The 17,500-nt window shown below is 33.3% G+C and overlaps 1 protein-coding gene across 2 annotated transcripts in view; it reads left to right on the top strand.

Moving 5' to 3' along the window:
* LOC115217946 (kelch-like protein 10) overlaps nt 1–17,500 on the top strand; it is a 44,127-nt gene that overhangs the window by 2,716 nt on the left and 23,911 nt on the right. The window contains exons 2-5 of one of the 2 annotated variants that reach the window (XM_036508064.1): nt 2,307–2,454; nt 5,947–6,116; nt 7,512–7,579; nt 9,537–9,698. In XM_036508064.1, the coding sequence (XP_036363957.1) occupies nt 2,307–2,454; nt 5,947–6,116; nt 7,512–7,579; nt 9,537–9,611 (461 nt within the window). In that variant the 3' untranslated portion in view covers nt 9,612–9,698. Of the gene's footprint in view, nt 1–2,306; nt 2,455–5,946; nt 6,117–7,511; nt 7,580–9,536; nt 9,809–17,500 lie in introns of those variants that run through there. The other variant, XM_029787666.2, reaches the window with a different exon arrangement.

The following is a 17,500-nucleotide window of genomic DNA, read 5'->3' as shown; positions in this document are numbered from 1 at the left end:
GTAATAATAATAATAATAATAATAATAATAATAATAATAATAATAATAATAATAATAATAATAGTAATAATAATAGTAATAATCGTAATAATAATAGTAATAATAATAATAATAATAATAATAATAATAATAATATAATAATAATAATAATAATAATAATAATAATAATAATAATAATACCAGTGGCATTGCCCTGATCCAATACCAGACAGTGGCTCTCATGGCTTCTGATCTTAACTGACTGGAAGTGTTATCATGTACATTGTTTTGTCTTGGTATAAAAGATGGGCTAAAGCAAATATTCTGCTCAATACCACAGATTTGCTTGTCAGTTGTTTAACCTAAGCAACCCTTATTCGGGTTACTCGACCAGAAGAAAATTCTAACTGGGCCCCACCTGGAAGGTCATGTGCTGTTTATCGTGATATGAGATCACCATGTCGTGCACATATGGTTGTGATGCATGTGCCTGGTGTGCCCTTATCAGACGGGTAGTCATGATGGGTATACTGGACTTCGTATATTTTACCCAGTGTCACTTTGTTGGCATGCACTGCTCTATCACTCAATAATAATAATAATAATAATAATAATAATAATATGATCTTTCATAGTGTCATTACGAACAGAATAAAGAGTCATGCAGAGAATATATTATAATACTTAAATCATGTACTAGATATCTTTTGTGGAGTAAATATTTATTATAATACAATATTTAAAATTGAGACTACGACTTTAGTTTAACTTTACTGTCAAAATCCAAGCAACCTGTTAGGTATTCCTTCTATTAAACAATAAATTAAATTCATGTCAAGGAGAACGTAATGATAATACCTAATGATATTTCTCTAAAGAAATATGAGAGCATACTGATCAGGAGTCAGTATTCGCCAAAAAGGAGTATTCTTGGAAGGGCACCTGGGCGTTGGATATTATCACGGCCAAATTCTAATGTATTTTATACGATCGGGGATTTTGCTTATTATATTGGTAAATTATGATAACGCATTAGAAAATATTAGTCTCAAAGACAACATACATTTCATACTTAGACAACCACAATTTTCCAACAAGTAAAGAAAATATTTATGATTTGGCTTAAAACTCGCCCGCTTTTATTTTCTTTGAGTATCAAGTCTATAGAGAGATACATTTTAGCACTTCTTTTTTTAATAAACACTTTCCTATCGTGCACAGATTCTGAAAATTTTGTAATACACATAATTTTGCGTAGCTTTTAGATTTTAACTAACGAGAGCAGAAATTGAAATATGTATTTGTCGTGAAAAGAAAATAAGAATTTTGCACTTGTGACAGTTATTATCAAAAATTTTCATATATAGAGTTAGCACGACTGACTTCTACTGAGATGATTATGACTAAGCACTATATTGTCAAGAATTGCTGCTTGAATCATGCTCTTTCCGAAATGAAAATAATATACTACAGCTCTTTCCATTTACGCATGGAAATTGAAAGGTTGTTGTGCTGATAACTTAAATACTGAATAAGTAGTTATAATGATAATAATACATACATACTTACATACACACACACATATATATATACACACATATGTATGTATGTGTATATATATGCATATGTGTGTGTGAGTATGTGTGTATGTATATATGTATGTATTTATGTATATATAAATACCACTAAGCAAATAAGTTTGATAAATTGTAACGTCAGCTGAATATATAGTTTTCCGGTTGTTTACAAGGAGTTCCACTGGGATAATGCCTTAACTATTTTGCGTTGCAGAATTACTGTTCCAGTATTATTCCTCACTCACTGTCCTGATTTCACGTGATGTTTATAACATTCGCTGTCTCCTACTACTCTGTTATAATATATAAGGTCACCAGGCTCAACCATAGGTTTATTACTTCATTGATATACAACCGGACGCTTACTATATATTAACCTTGTCATCAAACCCCAACTACCACGTTTTATTTGTTTCCCTTAATGGAGAAAACACCTACAATTTTTTTATATATTTTGGTTGGATAAAACTTAAACATATGTTACTGGTAGCCAAGTTTTATCATTACACTGTGACAAACACAAACATACACACACACACACACACACACACACACACACATATATATATATATACATATATACATGCATAATACATGCCTGCCTGCCTGCTTGTCTACCTACATACATATATACATACATGTGTATGTATATGTATATATATATATATATATATATATATATATATATTATATCATATCATATTATATATCATGTGTGTGTGTACGTATGTATTACATCTGGAATTTCAGATTATCGTGCTTATCATGGAACATGCATACTCGACGGTCTTATCTATATTATTGGTGGTTTTGATGGAATCGACTACTTCAACAGTGTTCGCTGCTTTGACCCTGTCTTACAAATTTGGTCAGAGATAGCACCAATGTACTACAAGAGGTAAGCTTTATAATACAATTGATAAATACCATCATGATACAATGAGTTCATATATTTCAAGTATCTTAAACATGTTACAAATATTTTCAAATAATATCTCTACAATTATTCTTATCCATAGAATTATAACAAATATTACTAATATAGATTTATCGATGTAATTACTGCTTAAATATTACATCATCATGTGTTAGAATTATTCCCATCAATATCTACAGAGAAGCAGGGTTTCTCCAGTACTGGATATTACAAGAGGCGCCCCATTGCTTGAGACTTAAACTCCATTTTGTACATTGATAAACGGAACTTGAGCACCATTTGTTCAAAAGATATTTAAATGGCCAACTCTTGGAAGAAAATTTGCTTGCATATCAGCAAGAAAAGTTGTAGCTGAAGATTGCATTTGAATGAATTTTAACTGCATTTCACACATGCAACGCTACAAAAGAGTTAATGGTCATACAGATCAGGAATCAAGTATTCGCCATGTTTTCTTTTTGAGACAGAGTAAAAGATATTTTCATGGTTAAAATTCTGAGATATTATATACATTTCTTACATGAAAATACTGCTGTCCTTCTCTGAGCAGAAATACAATCAACTGCAATAATAACAATAATAAAAGTAAGGAGCACTAACTATATATATTATTATATACATACCAGCTTTTAACTGCTCATGTTGATAACCCCAACTTAAAATAAATAATAACGTAGGAATCAACGAAATTTCAAAATACAAAAATATTAATAAGTTTACCGCTAAAAAAAGCCCCAAAAATCTACCACAAAACAAAGTACTAAATCACAGGAAGAAAAAAAACTCACTTTATCATTTATTCTTTTTACTGATTTATATCTAGATAATATCAAAATCTTAATAAAACCAAAATTCTAGATACTTTATTTTTTTTTTAAATCCCTAATTCCCCTAATATCAATTTTCAAAAACTTCAACCTCATAATCAGAAATATAATAAAATAAATAACAAAGCTCAAGAGTGACCCATAATAGAGCATTGCTCTAACATCTGGGACTGTTCTGTTGTATACATAGAGACCCTCAGTGAAATGAACGCTAGTGATATTACGCACAGTGAAACCCGAGATGAAAACATTATTGCTCCCACATATGGAATAGTACTGATACTACACACACTGACATCACAGACAGTATCAAATTCAGCAAATTAAAATGAAATTAATTACCAACACTCTTCTTTTTGCCTTTTCTACTGCTATCCGCTACTAGAGTGACTTTGTTTGTTTCATGACCCACTCTGTGTGCCTCCCTGGGCCCTATGTCTACGAATTCTTCCATTCCTTTACTTTCTGCGAAATCAACGTTCTGGAATTATTCCTCTGTGTTTTCCTGTTGAAGATGACACACACATTGATTGCACTGGTCTTGGAAGACCAGCGAAATACCCTCCAGACCAAACTAATAACTCCATCTCCAGATTCCAGAACTTATTTTACCGACTTAGGATAAAAGGAAAAAAGAAATTCAAATACGGTGAGGTTTCAAGCAAGAACAAATATAAACTCAGAATTAAGTTTCTGATATTGTATATTAGCTGTGTATCAAATCCTCCATATCTCTGTATATGATCTCTATATATGATATCTATATATATAAAACTCAACTTGTGTGTCTGTGTGTGTATCTCTGTGTGTGTAACTTCCCGGCACATCTCCTCCTAGCCAACAAATCGTAGAACCACAAAAAATGGGTCACTTAAAGTTTAGGAGAATGAAAATTGAACTGCGCTATTTCTGTTCCGAAATTCATCTCGCAAGTGCAAAAATCGATGTGTTTGTTTAGGCCTTATCCCATCCATTGAATAGTGAACTTTACTCAGTAAGATGTTTGACGTGTACTGTGTTCACCACCCATACAAGCATGCGAAAATTGCATGAAAAATAAAAAATCAAGATATAAAAACGAATCGCCGTAAACATTGTAGAAATTCGGCAAAGAAATGAATTTTCGGGATGTAGCCTGAAGGTTTTTTTCGTATTAATCGTTTGGACTTTGTGAACACATACCAATTGTTTTCATAACATTTTTAACGCTTTGAATTAAATGTGACCATTTTGCGTTGAGTCTGCAGTTTGAATCACTTTAACCAAATTTTAGCAGGCCGGATTTTTGATCATCACGATACATCGCCAGCGACTCCCTGAAACTCTCCCCTGAAATCCGCATTGAGTAATCTATATATATAAAACTCAACTTGTGTGTCTGTGTGTGTATCTGTGTGTGTGTCTGTGTGTTTAACTTTTGGATCTACCAAGTTTCATTGTTAAGGATGGAAAGTAGTGTGTAGCAAATCTATATATAAAGCTAAAGTTGTCTGTGTACGGCAGGTTTGGTAGCCTTCAACTAACACTATCTCCTTCGAGACCTTGCTGTGCAAGTTGACCAAAATTGAGAGTATGATAGAAGAAGACTTACTCTTCATTCTGCAGAAGATAAAATTCAAATCGGACAATGTTAACACCAAAAATTATTTACATCAAAAAGGTGCTTTTTTCTATGAAAATCCCTATTATTTACGATTTTTGACAGCTGTGTCACCATTTTTCGGTGTATTTCAACTGAAAAAATGTTCACTTGAAGAGAATAACAAGTTGCATAATGCAAAATTTTTACTTTTCAAAAATTCCAATTCTAAAGGGTCGAAACAAACCCAAGCAACACCGGGTGATACTGCTAGTAACCAATACACCGAAAGAGTGGTATCAATCAACCTAAGCTTTAGAAAGGTAGGAAGTAAAATGTAATTATAACAGTGTGGCACTGAATTGAGAGATACTGGAGAAACTTATCTCGTACGTAAGAAACAAAGAAAAGAAATATAATCGTGTTAAAAAAATTATATAAATGAAACGTTTCATTTTGAAGATCTTAAAGTAGTCATACAATAAATATATAAATATGTAAATAAATAAAACTTCATTTGAGTGACGGGCAATGAATAATGCAGAAATAATGTACAGCCACAACTCACAGACGCACTAAGTATACACCCTCCTCCTCTTCCCGCCCTATTACAGTTATGAATTAACTGGTATCAATCTTCTAAAACTAACTTCAACCCAAAGCATCTCTCCTTTATTTGTCACTTCTGTTTACTTCTCACTTCAAATTTCTCGCCTCAGAAAAAATGAATTCTCTTTACTTGCCACTTATTTCACTCTCACTTCCACATCATGTTTTCGCTGAGGTCGATTGCAAAAGGCATGTGTACTGTACTTTCCCAATTTCTAAGTGATTTAATAACCAGCTAATCACTAAAAGATCGATGATCGACTGACGACAAAGTACGAATCACATGTCCTTCCTTGCTATACGAGTGCGTGAACACTCACCATACAGTATTTAGCTCCTTTTTCCTTTCAAATTTGATAGTGTGTCTGTTCATGTTTATCCTTGATACTTATCAACATTATACGAACTGATATAACTAATGAAACTTTTTCTTTGTAGATGTTATGTCAGTGTTGCTGTACTTGGTCGACATATTTACGCAATGGGTGGTTCCGACGGGAACTTACGTCAAAAGAGTGTGGAACGCTACAATAAGTTTAAAAACCAATGGAGTCTTATAGAACCAATGAATCGACATCGAAGTGATGCCAGCGCTGCAACATTAAAAGGTAAGCGGGAAAATTTACAACGAAAGTGAATTTATCGTTCAGTTTACAGAAATGTGTGATTAACGAGATGTTATTGAAAATGAATACTAATTGATGTATGCGTCGAATTGAAGCTTGGGAATCAATAACAGAGCAGTGTCAGATTTGGCTGGTTTCTATATAAAATACAACATACTCAATGGATAGAACTAATAAAATAGTATATAGTCACCAAAAGACTGATGTCAATGAAAGTATTCCTTTTGAGTACGAAAATTTGACTTTGCCTCAATTTTATGAAATAAAGTTGCAATACATTAATTTAATGTATGAATTCGTCCATTTTAAAATCATTTAACATTTATGAGTCTGTCCTATTCGTTCTTCTCCATTCTAAAATCACTTAATAATAAAAATGTTACACACAAAAGGCACATGAGAGATATTTGAGGACATATTTGTTAATTTGATAAAAGAACTCAAATTTAACAAAAGCCAAATGTATTTTAATAAAAAATTATGCACTTCCTCTATAAACTTTTTTTTGTAAAATTATTATTCGGATTCATCTTCAGCTTCGATAACTACTTCAATGTGAATCATTGATGAGCCTGAACTTAATACCTCTTATTCATTTCATGCATTGCCTGGACAATGGCGGTCTTCACTGAAGCTGCTGTATCGTGAGGTATTAGTCTCCAATTCTACAACTCTTCAGACGTAGTAGTCCATGGAATTTAAAACTGGTACGTTTGGAGCCCACAGGTTTGGTGTTACATAAGTGTCGAGATTGCCTGGCACCCATTTTTAAAATTATGGGCTTTGTGAGAAGGTACTGAGTCTTCATGAAACACAAATGACCTTCTAAACGTACTTCAGCCATCCACAGCTAAACAACTGTCTCCAGCATCTCGTCACTGCCACTAGTATTATTTCTAAACAATACTGTGGAAAAATCAAAGCTAGCATGATGATATAACAGGACCTTCATTACTCACCATTCCTATAACCATTATAGTTACTGGAAATTTCGTGCGCATTCACTTGAAGACATCAGAAGGACATGCACGTAACCATCTGATAGACTTTGGGTCTTGGTCGAAGTTTTTCTTATTAGAGAATCAAAGCATTTCATAATCATTGGATTTTTTACTTCATAAAGTAACCCTTTGGCACGGATCAAACGATTTTTCTTTGATATGAACTTGTAGACATGAACTGGCCTCTCCTCAATACATACCACTTGTATCGAATGTCCTCATGCACCCATAGTTCACTTCAACGCCTGAAGTTATTTGGCAATGGCCCTCATTAATTTTCAGGAAACATGATTGAAAATGTTTTGAATCCTTTGATTGAATTGCGGGGTCTTTATAATGCCCGAATGTTTAGAATATTTTTCGCTCTTTGATACAGTTCTAATATTCTCGCCAGAGACTTCCAGTTCCATTCGAACTTGCGTAAAAAGGATCGTGCCGCATTTAGTAAGTTGGTATTTTCTAAATCATTGTATTCCTTACATATGGCGACAATGACTGCATGTCTTTTCATTTTATTTGCCATGAAACATAAAACGTTTTGATGAAATTCAAAGACAGTTATTTACTAGTAAATGTCCTCAAATACTCCCCGTGCCCTGTATATTGTCTTCTAGTCTTTCTCAAGATATTTTAACATCAATGCCTGTGGCAAGACGTCAGATTCCAAGTAGTCGCTCTACAAATGTTATCATAAATTCATTTAGCATCAGTTTGTTTATAGATCTGATGTTCTTGTTTGTTGAGGCTTAAGAGCTTGTATCAATTTTTCCTTTTGGTTGTTCGAGATTATTTCATTCTCTCTCACATTTTCATCTCTTTATAAAGTCTTCTTCTAGGTGCGTCCTAGAGAAGTGCAGATTTTGTTTTCGAAATGTGTTTCATAAGAAGAAAATTTTTGGTTATTAGAAATGAAAAAGTATATTCTTCCTATCTGTCTATTTGTTTATCTGTCACTTTCTCTCTATATATACTACTCTCTCTCTCTCTCTCGCTCACTCACTCTGTAGATGTATATTTCTCATACACAAAGCTCCTCTCTCTTTCTCTCTCTATTGATATGACATGTAATGCAAGGTAGTCATGCTTTTGTCTATGTACCTACCTATATGTCTGTTTCTCTCTCTTTCTTTCTCTGTTTTTTACGCTTTTCACATTGTAAACTCTCCCCTCTGTATATATTTACCGCACTCTCTCTCACTTTTTCTCTGTATATATATGTCTCTCCTACTGAGTGAGTATATTTGTATATATATTTGTGTGTGTGTGTGTGTGTTTGTGTGTGTGAGTATGTGTGTGTATCAGTAATTTCATAAGAGTGACTGAGTAGAATGACCCTCGCAATGCATCAGAAGCGAGCTCAAGCAACACCTGAACAAAGAATGAGCATACTTGATATGCGAGCACGAGTCTCCGTCGCACGGTCTCAAGAGACAGCCAAGCAGAGGATGCATTGATTAGATGATAAGCGTAGACTCAGGAGACGATGTCCCATTTCAATTTAAACGACTTCAAGTGTGGCTTAATCGTCAGCGCAAATATTTTCGGTTTTATGCATATATATTATCTGTGGTAAACAATATATGCATGTGTGCGCGTGCGTGTGTTTGTGTGTGTACTTCATCGGTGAGGCCGTAATAAGGTAAATACAGCAGATGAGTGACTTTAAGAGAATCTGTTGCATTGGAAACAGAAAATGAATTACTCAATGTGTTATTGACTAGATAATCGATTAATCACACACGGGCGCGTACACACACAAATATACACGTGAGTACGCACGTACATACATCCACACACACACATGTACACACACACACACACAGATTTTTAAGAGTGGAAAGATTTTCTCTGGATAAAATTGTAGGGATGGAAATATGATGATGAATTCTTCAAAATAACGCATAAACTACCGTTTAAGTGTGTAAGAAAGTCATTACTGCTGATGAAATCTAGCTTAGGTGCTGGGTAGTGCTGCATTCTACATTTATTTTCACCATATCTATAATCCTTCACAAAGGGTTTGAAAAAGTTTGATCTTAAAAGTTTTAAACTTTTTTCAATTAATTGTAAATGAGACATAGTTCATAGTTCATAGAAAAGTTAGGTGACTGAAAACGTAACTGGGGCATGCATTTTTCTTTTAGCACAGTCATATGATATCTGCCAGTTTGTCGATTGAGAATAACTTTTCTAAGAATATAAAAGTTGTTCGCCTACATACTATCCAGTGTATCCTACTAACAAATTTATAGATAATTCATAATAGTCAGAAGTCTTTCCAGCAATTTCCAGAGCAAATAGGTCTCAGTCGTCAAAATGCACACATCCCGAGCCTGTGCTGTTTAATCATTTATATGTCTGCCGACAGAAAATTACTTATTTTATTCTATTTTTGCTTTAGACAATATCTACATATGTGGTGGATTTGATGGTCAAGAAATTCTTCGATCAGCTGAATATTACAATCCTAACTTAAACCAATGGACTATGGTGGCGCCAATGGAAAGTATTCGAAGTGGTTTCTGTGTCGTTGCTTATCGAGATTCCATATATGCGCTGGGTGGCTTTGATGGTAACAATCGAATGTCGACTGTGGAGCGTTATATTCCTTCCAATGATGTTTGGCGACCTGCACCAAGTTTGGGTGTTGCGAGGAGCAATTTTGCAGCAGAGGTAAGTTTACGCAAATATAGTTATACACACGACCCATATAAATCAACAACGATAATAACAATGGTTTCAAATTTTGGCATAAGGCCAGCAATTTCGGAGCTGGGGCTAACCCAATTACATCGACACTAATGCTCAACTGGTAATTATTTTCGAGACCTCGAAATACCGCTAAGCATTTCACCCGGCATGCTAACAATTCTGCCATCTCGTCACAACAACAACAACAACAACAACGACGACGACAACAGCAGCAGCAATGATAACGTTTCCTTTATTGAGGGTTCATAACAAAAAAAGCAGTGGGGACGGTGCAAGACAATGCGATATGGTGTTACATAAAATGGAGAGTGTAAACAGTGAAAACAACATGTTTTCACAATGAAAAATTACCCAAAAGAGGGAGACTTCCTAAAGCTGCTCGTGGAAACCCCACAAAACAAAGGAGGTCCTGGTTGCGGGGAGATGTGCCCTCTCTTTATCGTCTATAGGTGCTTGCTTTCCGTTGCTTAGAGTAAGCCCGTTTACCCGGATTATTCTTGCCACATTCACCCACCTTTCAACAAAATGGCTGGGTGGCAGTACGGCCCTCTCGACCCTCGCCTTCCTTTTCAATTTAAGCTTGAAAACGTTTATGAGGCCCTTGCCAAAGAGGTAAGTATTTGTCTTCAGCCCTTTCCATCTGCTCCATCACAAGACCTCTGTCGCTAAGGCTGTCAGCCAAACGAAGGTGCTGGGGCAATCTTCACAATGGACTCAGCCGATCTAATCTATCCAATACTTGACAGGAGGTGTTCGACATAAACCCACAGGTCAGCGATGCTCGGGAACAGTTTCGTCGCTCTCTTTCTCATTGCCCTTAACCAACGGAAATGTGAGAAAAACAGTTTGCTTCTCCAATACTGTAATCACGTCACAATAACCATTGGGACTCATACACAAATGTTAATAGAAATATAATACAAGTTCTATAAGAAATGTGAGATTCAAGCGTGTGTAGAAGAGCTATTGATCTAAGTTGCTAATGTCATGCAAATTAGAGAAATCAATTGGTTTGTTTTCTTCTAGAAGATACGAGACTTATATGTAGCCATTAGCTGTTTCCCGACTAGGAATGGGTGAGTGGTCTCCGATAAGAATATAAAAGAACGAAATTAAACAGGTCCATTTTTTAACTAGAGAGATATAAATCTATTTTAACTCCGGTTTCTAACTTTTCAGAGCAAGGCTGTGTGCTTAATATAGACATATAGATATTCACTTTATCTAACGTTTCTTAGAGACATACATACGTATATGTATGTATGTATGTATGTATGTATGTATGTATGTATGTATGTATGTATGTATGTATGTTGTATGTATGTATGTATGTATGTATGTATGTATGTATGTATGTATGTATGATGTATGTATGTATGTATGTATGTAGGTATGTATGTATGTATGTATGTATGTATGTATGTATGTGTATGTATGTATGTATGTATGTATGTAGTATGTATGTATGTAGTATGTATGTATGTATGTATGTATGTATGTATGTATGCATGCATGCATGCATGTATGTATGTAGGTATGTATGTATGTATGCATGTATGTATGTATGTATGTATGTATATATATATATATATATATATAATCAAAGCAATTAAGATTCAAGTAACTTCCAATGAATTTACTTGAATGTGGTACTTAACTTAGATGCACCAGAAAAACTATATGGTGTTATCCATACAGTAATGTGGAGTGATTATAAATGAGAAAGAAGCAACAAGAATGGATTGGTTTTTAGCACAATTGTTTCATACAAAGACAGGCTTTATTACAAGTTGCAAAAATTGCAGCAGATAAAAGTGTCCCGTACTCATCAGCTAAAATACATTTGAGTTCTCTAGACATCTTAGTGGGTGAGGTTATACTCATGAAATATTGGAGATAGTTCCATTAGAGGCAGATATAGGTTGTAAACAGTTTTCCAAAGTTCCTTAATGATGATGCACAGTCTTATTACAGATTTTTAAAAACTTATTAGTTTCGAAGAGAAGATGAATCAATCCATAGTGTAGATTTAAATTTCCAGAGATATGAGGAAGAGGATGCACAGACTTATCACAGGTTTTTAAAAACTTATTAGCTTCACAGAAAAGGTGAATTAATCCATAGTGAAGATTTACATTTCCAGTGGTAAGATGAGGAAGTTCATACTCACAGACGATGTATTTAACCATTATTAATCCACAATCGTTTCATGCTATATGATAAGGTAATTTGCCATGTTATTGCTCTCCGTGCAAAACTGCTATGTTGAGATTTCTAAAGGCTGAAGGAATTTATTTGTGGGGCAAAGAAAATAAAATAAGATAAAAGAAAAGGGAAAGAGACAAGGAAAAAAGAAAAAGAAAAAAAGAAAAAGAAAAAGGAGAAGAAGAAGAAATAAGGAAAAGAAAAAGAAAAAGAAAAAGAAAACGAAAAAGAAAAAGAAAAAAGAAAGAGAAACGGGGGAGAAGGATAGAAAAGAAAAAGAAAGAGAAAAAGAAAAAGAAAAAAAGAAAAAGAAGAAAAAGGAAAAGAAAAAAAGGAAAAGAAAAAAAGAAAAAGTGGAATGGGGAGAAAAGAAAAGGCGCCTATATAGAGTATACTGCGACAACTTAGCGGGAGGGGGGGTTTTAAAGTGACCAAATACAGAAGAATTTGTAGATAACTTAGCTTGAATCTTTAAGAGTCTTTAAGAATTCAGGAACTATGAGGAAAAAAAAAAATTATTTTTTTGACCAGTACACAGCTATTTACTATCAACCTGACACGGATGAAAGCAGATATGAATCTAAAGAGAATTTAAAGAGATAAACAAGGTCAGGGGCAGAGGGGTCAATAGCTATCGTTAAAAGGAAATACAATAAGAGAAAGGATCTAAGTGCAACCCTTAACCAGAGGTCATTTAAATTATTTATTTATTTATTTATTCATGTTACTGTCTTAAAAATTGTATCAATACATTAACGGACTACCGGTCAAAACCTAGAATTTAATTAACAAGGTGTGATGGAATTGTCTATTTTATTGAAGTTTATCATACTACTTTCAAGGGAGTTTCTTCACTTAATTAATTCTGTAATAGAATTGTTAAGCTTTAGTAACATAATTTATTAAAGTAGTGTTACCTAAACTAGATTAAGTTCTAAAATTAAAAATTAAAAAATTTAAAATTTAAAATTAAGATTTAAGAATTAAATAAACACTAAAAATTAAGATTTAAGAATTAAGAATTAGATAAACTTTCAATTAAGCAATGTACGAATACTATTTTAATTTCCCAATGTTTAAAATCAGGTGTAGTTACAAAGAAAAAGATAAGTATAGTGTGAGAAATCGCAGATATCTACTTAAAAAAATGTTATACTATTAAAGACCCGGTTATATTTATCTACCTATCTTGTTACGATTATTCTATACAGTTATTCACTTAAAATATTTTAGGGTCTTCAATTTAGCGTGGACACAAACTTGTCCTACTTCAATATGGTTATTTAACAAGTTTCTATTTTTTCTATGCCTTAGAATTTCATAGGTCTCCATTGAGCAGAGTTGGCAACCAACCCTGCTATTTTTATACGGTATTGCTCTCCTAACTATTTCCCAATTAAGATTATAATTCTTGTTATTATTTTTGAGTTCCCAGATTTTACTTGAAAGTGTGGTGGTACCAGCTTTATGACGTAATCCAAAAGATGAGATGTGATTTCTAACCCTTTTATTAAAATTTATTGTGCATCCAATGTAAATAATTTGTTATTCTCAGTAGATATGGTACATTTATAGATTACGTTATTTTCCCCGCAAAGACCGGGTGCCGGGCATCTTGACTTAATTCTATACTTACACGCAGGAGGAACAACTTCAGAAGTTGGATTATTCATGGGTAGATGTCTTATGTTCTTATTATTATGATTATCATGAGTATAATTATCCTTATTATTATTATTATTATTATAGTTGGTGCTGTTATCTAAAGCATTGTTATTATTTATTGATCCTATTGCTCCATCTTTTAGGTCTAAAGTCCTACCATGATTATTTACATTATTAGTAATGTTACTATTATTGTTAGTATTGTTATCAAACTGTATATTGTTACTATAGATATCACTGATATTTTCCTTCTCCGCGTTTTCTCTATTAGCCTTACTTCTATTATTAACATTTTTACTTCTATTAGTATCGGTATTATTACTACTCTTATTACTGCTAATATTATTATTAGTCGTTTTGTGGTTACTGATTCCATCCGTGTTTTGATAGTTACTATTGTTGCGTTTATTGTTGTTAGTATTGTTATAATTGTTATTGGTATTCATGTTGTTATTATTATTTTTATTTTCATCTTTCCTGGCTAGTTTAATGTTGTTATTATTAATCTTAGCTATTAAAGTGGACATATTTGGGAGGGTTGAATAAGAAATTCTAACTGTTTTCTTAGAAATAATTCTATGATATCTATGAGAGATTGGGAAATTTTTTTCTAGAATTACTTTGAATTTGCTCTGTATATCCGATTGAATCGCCCAGTTGAAAGGAATATTCAGCCATATTATATTTTTTTATTTTTATTTCTATTAAATTTCCTTGAATTAGAATCAGGGTTCGTAGAATTATTATTATTATTCATCTTATTAAAGTCATTGTACTTACTACTATAATTTGTGTGCATTTTTGATTTATCTAATTCCATTTTATCCGAATTACCTATGCTTTGGTTTTTACTTCTATTTGAATTATTGGGCTTGTACGCTAGATTTGCGGTTACCGTGAATCTATTTCTACTTCTATTTCGGGCCTGGTCTATATTGCTGCTTATGTGATTAATGATAACTTCTTTATTAGGAATATGTAAGTTCCCCTTATCTATGAATGTAATTTTTTGGTTGTATCCTGCCTTAGTTAACGCTGTATTATAATGCTCAGAATGGGAGTTAAATATATCCTTATTTGAAGATAATTTTGAAATTCTTAATGAAATATTTCTGGCTAAAGATTCAATTATATTTGGTGGATGGTTGGATAATTTGTTTACGTATCTCGTGATTTCGCCTTCTTTTCTAAATGGGTAATGCAGCTTGGAGTTAAGGTCTAACGTAATATCTAGGAAATTAACTATTTTAGTGCCAGGTTCATACGTTATGTTGAGGTTAAAATCTTTAAAAAACTTATTAATTCTCTTTCTAATCCTTTCTATACTAGATGTATTATTACTAGGGATAACAAACAGAGCATCATCCCTATATAAACCGCCTTGTAGTTCTGGAATATCCTTACTTATGCATTTTAATAGATACGCGCCTACTAGGTTAGTTACCTCAGCCGAATCACTGGAACCCATGGGTATATCAAAATAATTAGGTGTATCTGCTCTAGTCCATAACTTATCTTCAAATTCTATAAATGTTTTCCTAGCTAGTAGCACAATATTGATTTCTTCTCTAGATATGAGGGAGCGATTCATAGCAAAAATTAGTGATTTGTTTAGCAAGATAGGGGAAATACTAGAGTAATAACTATTTATATCGAACTGAATAAAGGACAGACTACTAGTATTATTTAGAGAGTTAAACCATTTTAGAACTTCATCTGTATTTAGCCATAGGCTTAAGGGAAGAAAGGGGTTATTTGGGGTAGAACAGTATCCAGGATAGATTTACTAAGTCGGCCAATGTCCGACTTAGTTGGACAAATCAACCTTACCGAAGGGTTTTCCAAGAAATTCTTTTAGTGGTCTTTAAGGTTGATTCTGGGCTCACATGGTTTGAGCGGCTCTGTTCTATCCGTCAAATTTAATTTCTCCATAATCTCTTTTATTTCCAGGTTTACTTTTTCAAATTATTCTTAGTCGTAATTTTATATTTGGAGTTTAGTTCTTTCATGATTAATTTGCTATAAAGAGTGTAATCTACTCTATACATATTGCCAGTTTTATTTTATTTTCTTTGCCCCACAAATAAATTCCTTCAGCCTTTAGAAATCTCAACATAGCAGTTTTGCACGGAGAGCAATAACATGGCAAATTACCTTATCATATAGCATGAAATGATTGTGGATTAATAATGGTTAAATACATCGTCTGTGAGTATGAAATTCCTCATCTTACCACTGGAAATGTAAATCTTCACTATGGATTAATTCACCTTTTCTGTGAAGCTAATAAGTTTTTAAAAACCTGTGATAAGTCTGTGCATCCTCCTCCTCATATCTCTGGAAATTTAAATCTACACTATGGATTGATTCATCTTCTCTTCGAAACTAATAAGTTTTTAAAAATCTGTGATAAGACTGTGCATCATCATTAAGGAACTTTGGAAAACTGTTTACAACTTATATCTGCCTCTAATGGAACTATCTCCAATATTTCATGAGTATAACCTCACCCACTAAGATGTCTAGAGAACTCAAATGTATTTTAGCTGATGAGTACGGGACACTTTTATCTGCTGCAATTTTTGCAACTTGTAATAAAGCCTGTCTTTGTATGAAACAATTGTACTAAAAACCAATCCATTCTTGTTGCTTCTTTCTCGTTTATATATATATATATATATATATATATATATATATATATATATATATATATATATATATATATATATATAAAGCTGAAGTTATCTGTGTGTGTGTGTGTGTGTGGCAGGTTTGGTAGCCGTCAACATTTGCAGCACATTCAGTGCACACTCGAGCATCGCCACACTATACTTTTATTCATAGATTGAAACTATGTCAAAACTTTGTTAACGCGACATCAGAGTCTGCCGTTTTAAGCGCAACTAAAAAACAAACCCGAGCAACGCCGGGCTATACTGCTAGTATATATATAGATACATACATATATACATATATATATATATATATATGTATGTATATATATATATATGTATATATATATTATATATATATATATATATATATATTATATATATATATCTATATTTTTATGTGTGTGTGTGTGTGTTTGTATGTATATATATATTATATATATATATATATATATAATATATATATATATATACAGGATGCACTTAATATATTGTCGTCTAAATTACGCAAAAATAAAAATAACATTGACCTGTCATTTTAACAGATATATTTACCAAAATTGCTTAAAATACGAAACAGTAAATTCATTCAATAAAATCGTCATTCGCTGCAACAACAGTTTCCAAGCGACTTCGGGATCCCCTCCAACTATTCAGGACTGTCTCCTTGTTTAAACTGGTGAATGCTGCCATAATCCTTGCCTTCAGTTCATTTTTGGTGTTACGAAGAATTTTGTTGGTCTCTCCTCAACTGCGCCCCACACATTATAATCGAGGGGGTTGCAATCTGGGGAGTTAGGTGGCCAGATATAAGGGGTTATGTAGTTGTAGAAAGTGTCTGACAGCCATGACTGGGTTCTCCTGCTTGTGTTGCATGGTGCAGAGTCCTTTTCTCCGACATAGGGTCTTCCAGCATCCTCCTTCTTGACCCAGGGCAGCACTACTTCCTGCTTGATGTAGGTCTCCGTGTTGACTCTAAAGCTGTGTGGGAAGTTGAATGGAGTCATAACGTCGCCATCAGTAGTGATCACCCCAAACACCAAGATAATGTTGACTGGGTGTTTATGTTTTATCACTCTCAGTACATGTTTTAGGGACACAGCAAGCAAAC

This window comes from Octopus sinensis, linkage group LG12, assembly GCF_006345805.1.
Source record: "Octopus sinensis linkage group LG12, ASM634580v1, whole genome shotgun sequence".
NCBI lineage: Eukaryota > Metazoa > Mollusca > Cephalopoda > Octopoda > Octopodidae > Octopus > Octopus sinensis.
The sequence above is the reverse complement of the archived record's forward strand: the minus strand, read 5'-3'. Positions and strand labels throughout refer to the sequence as shown.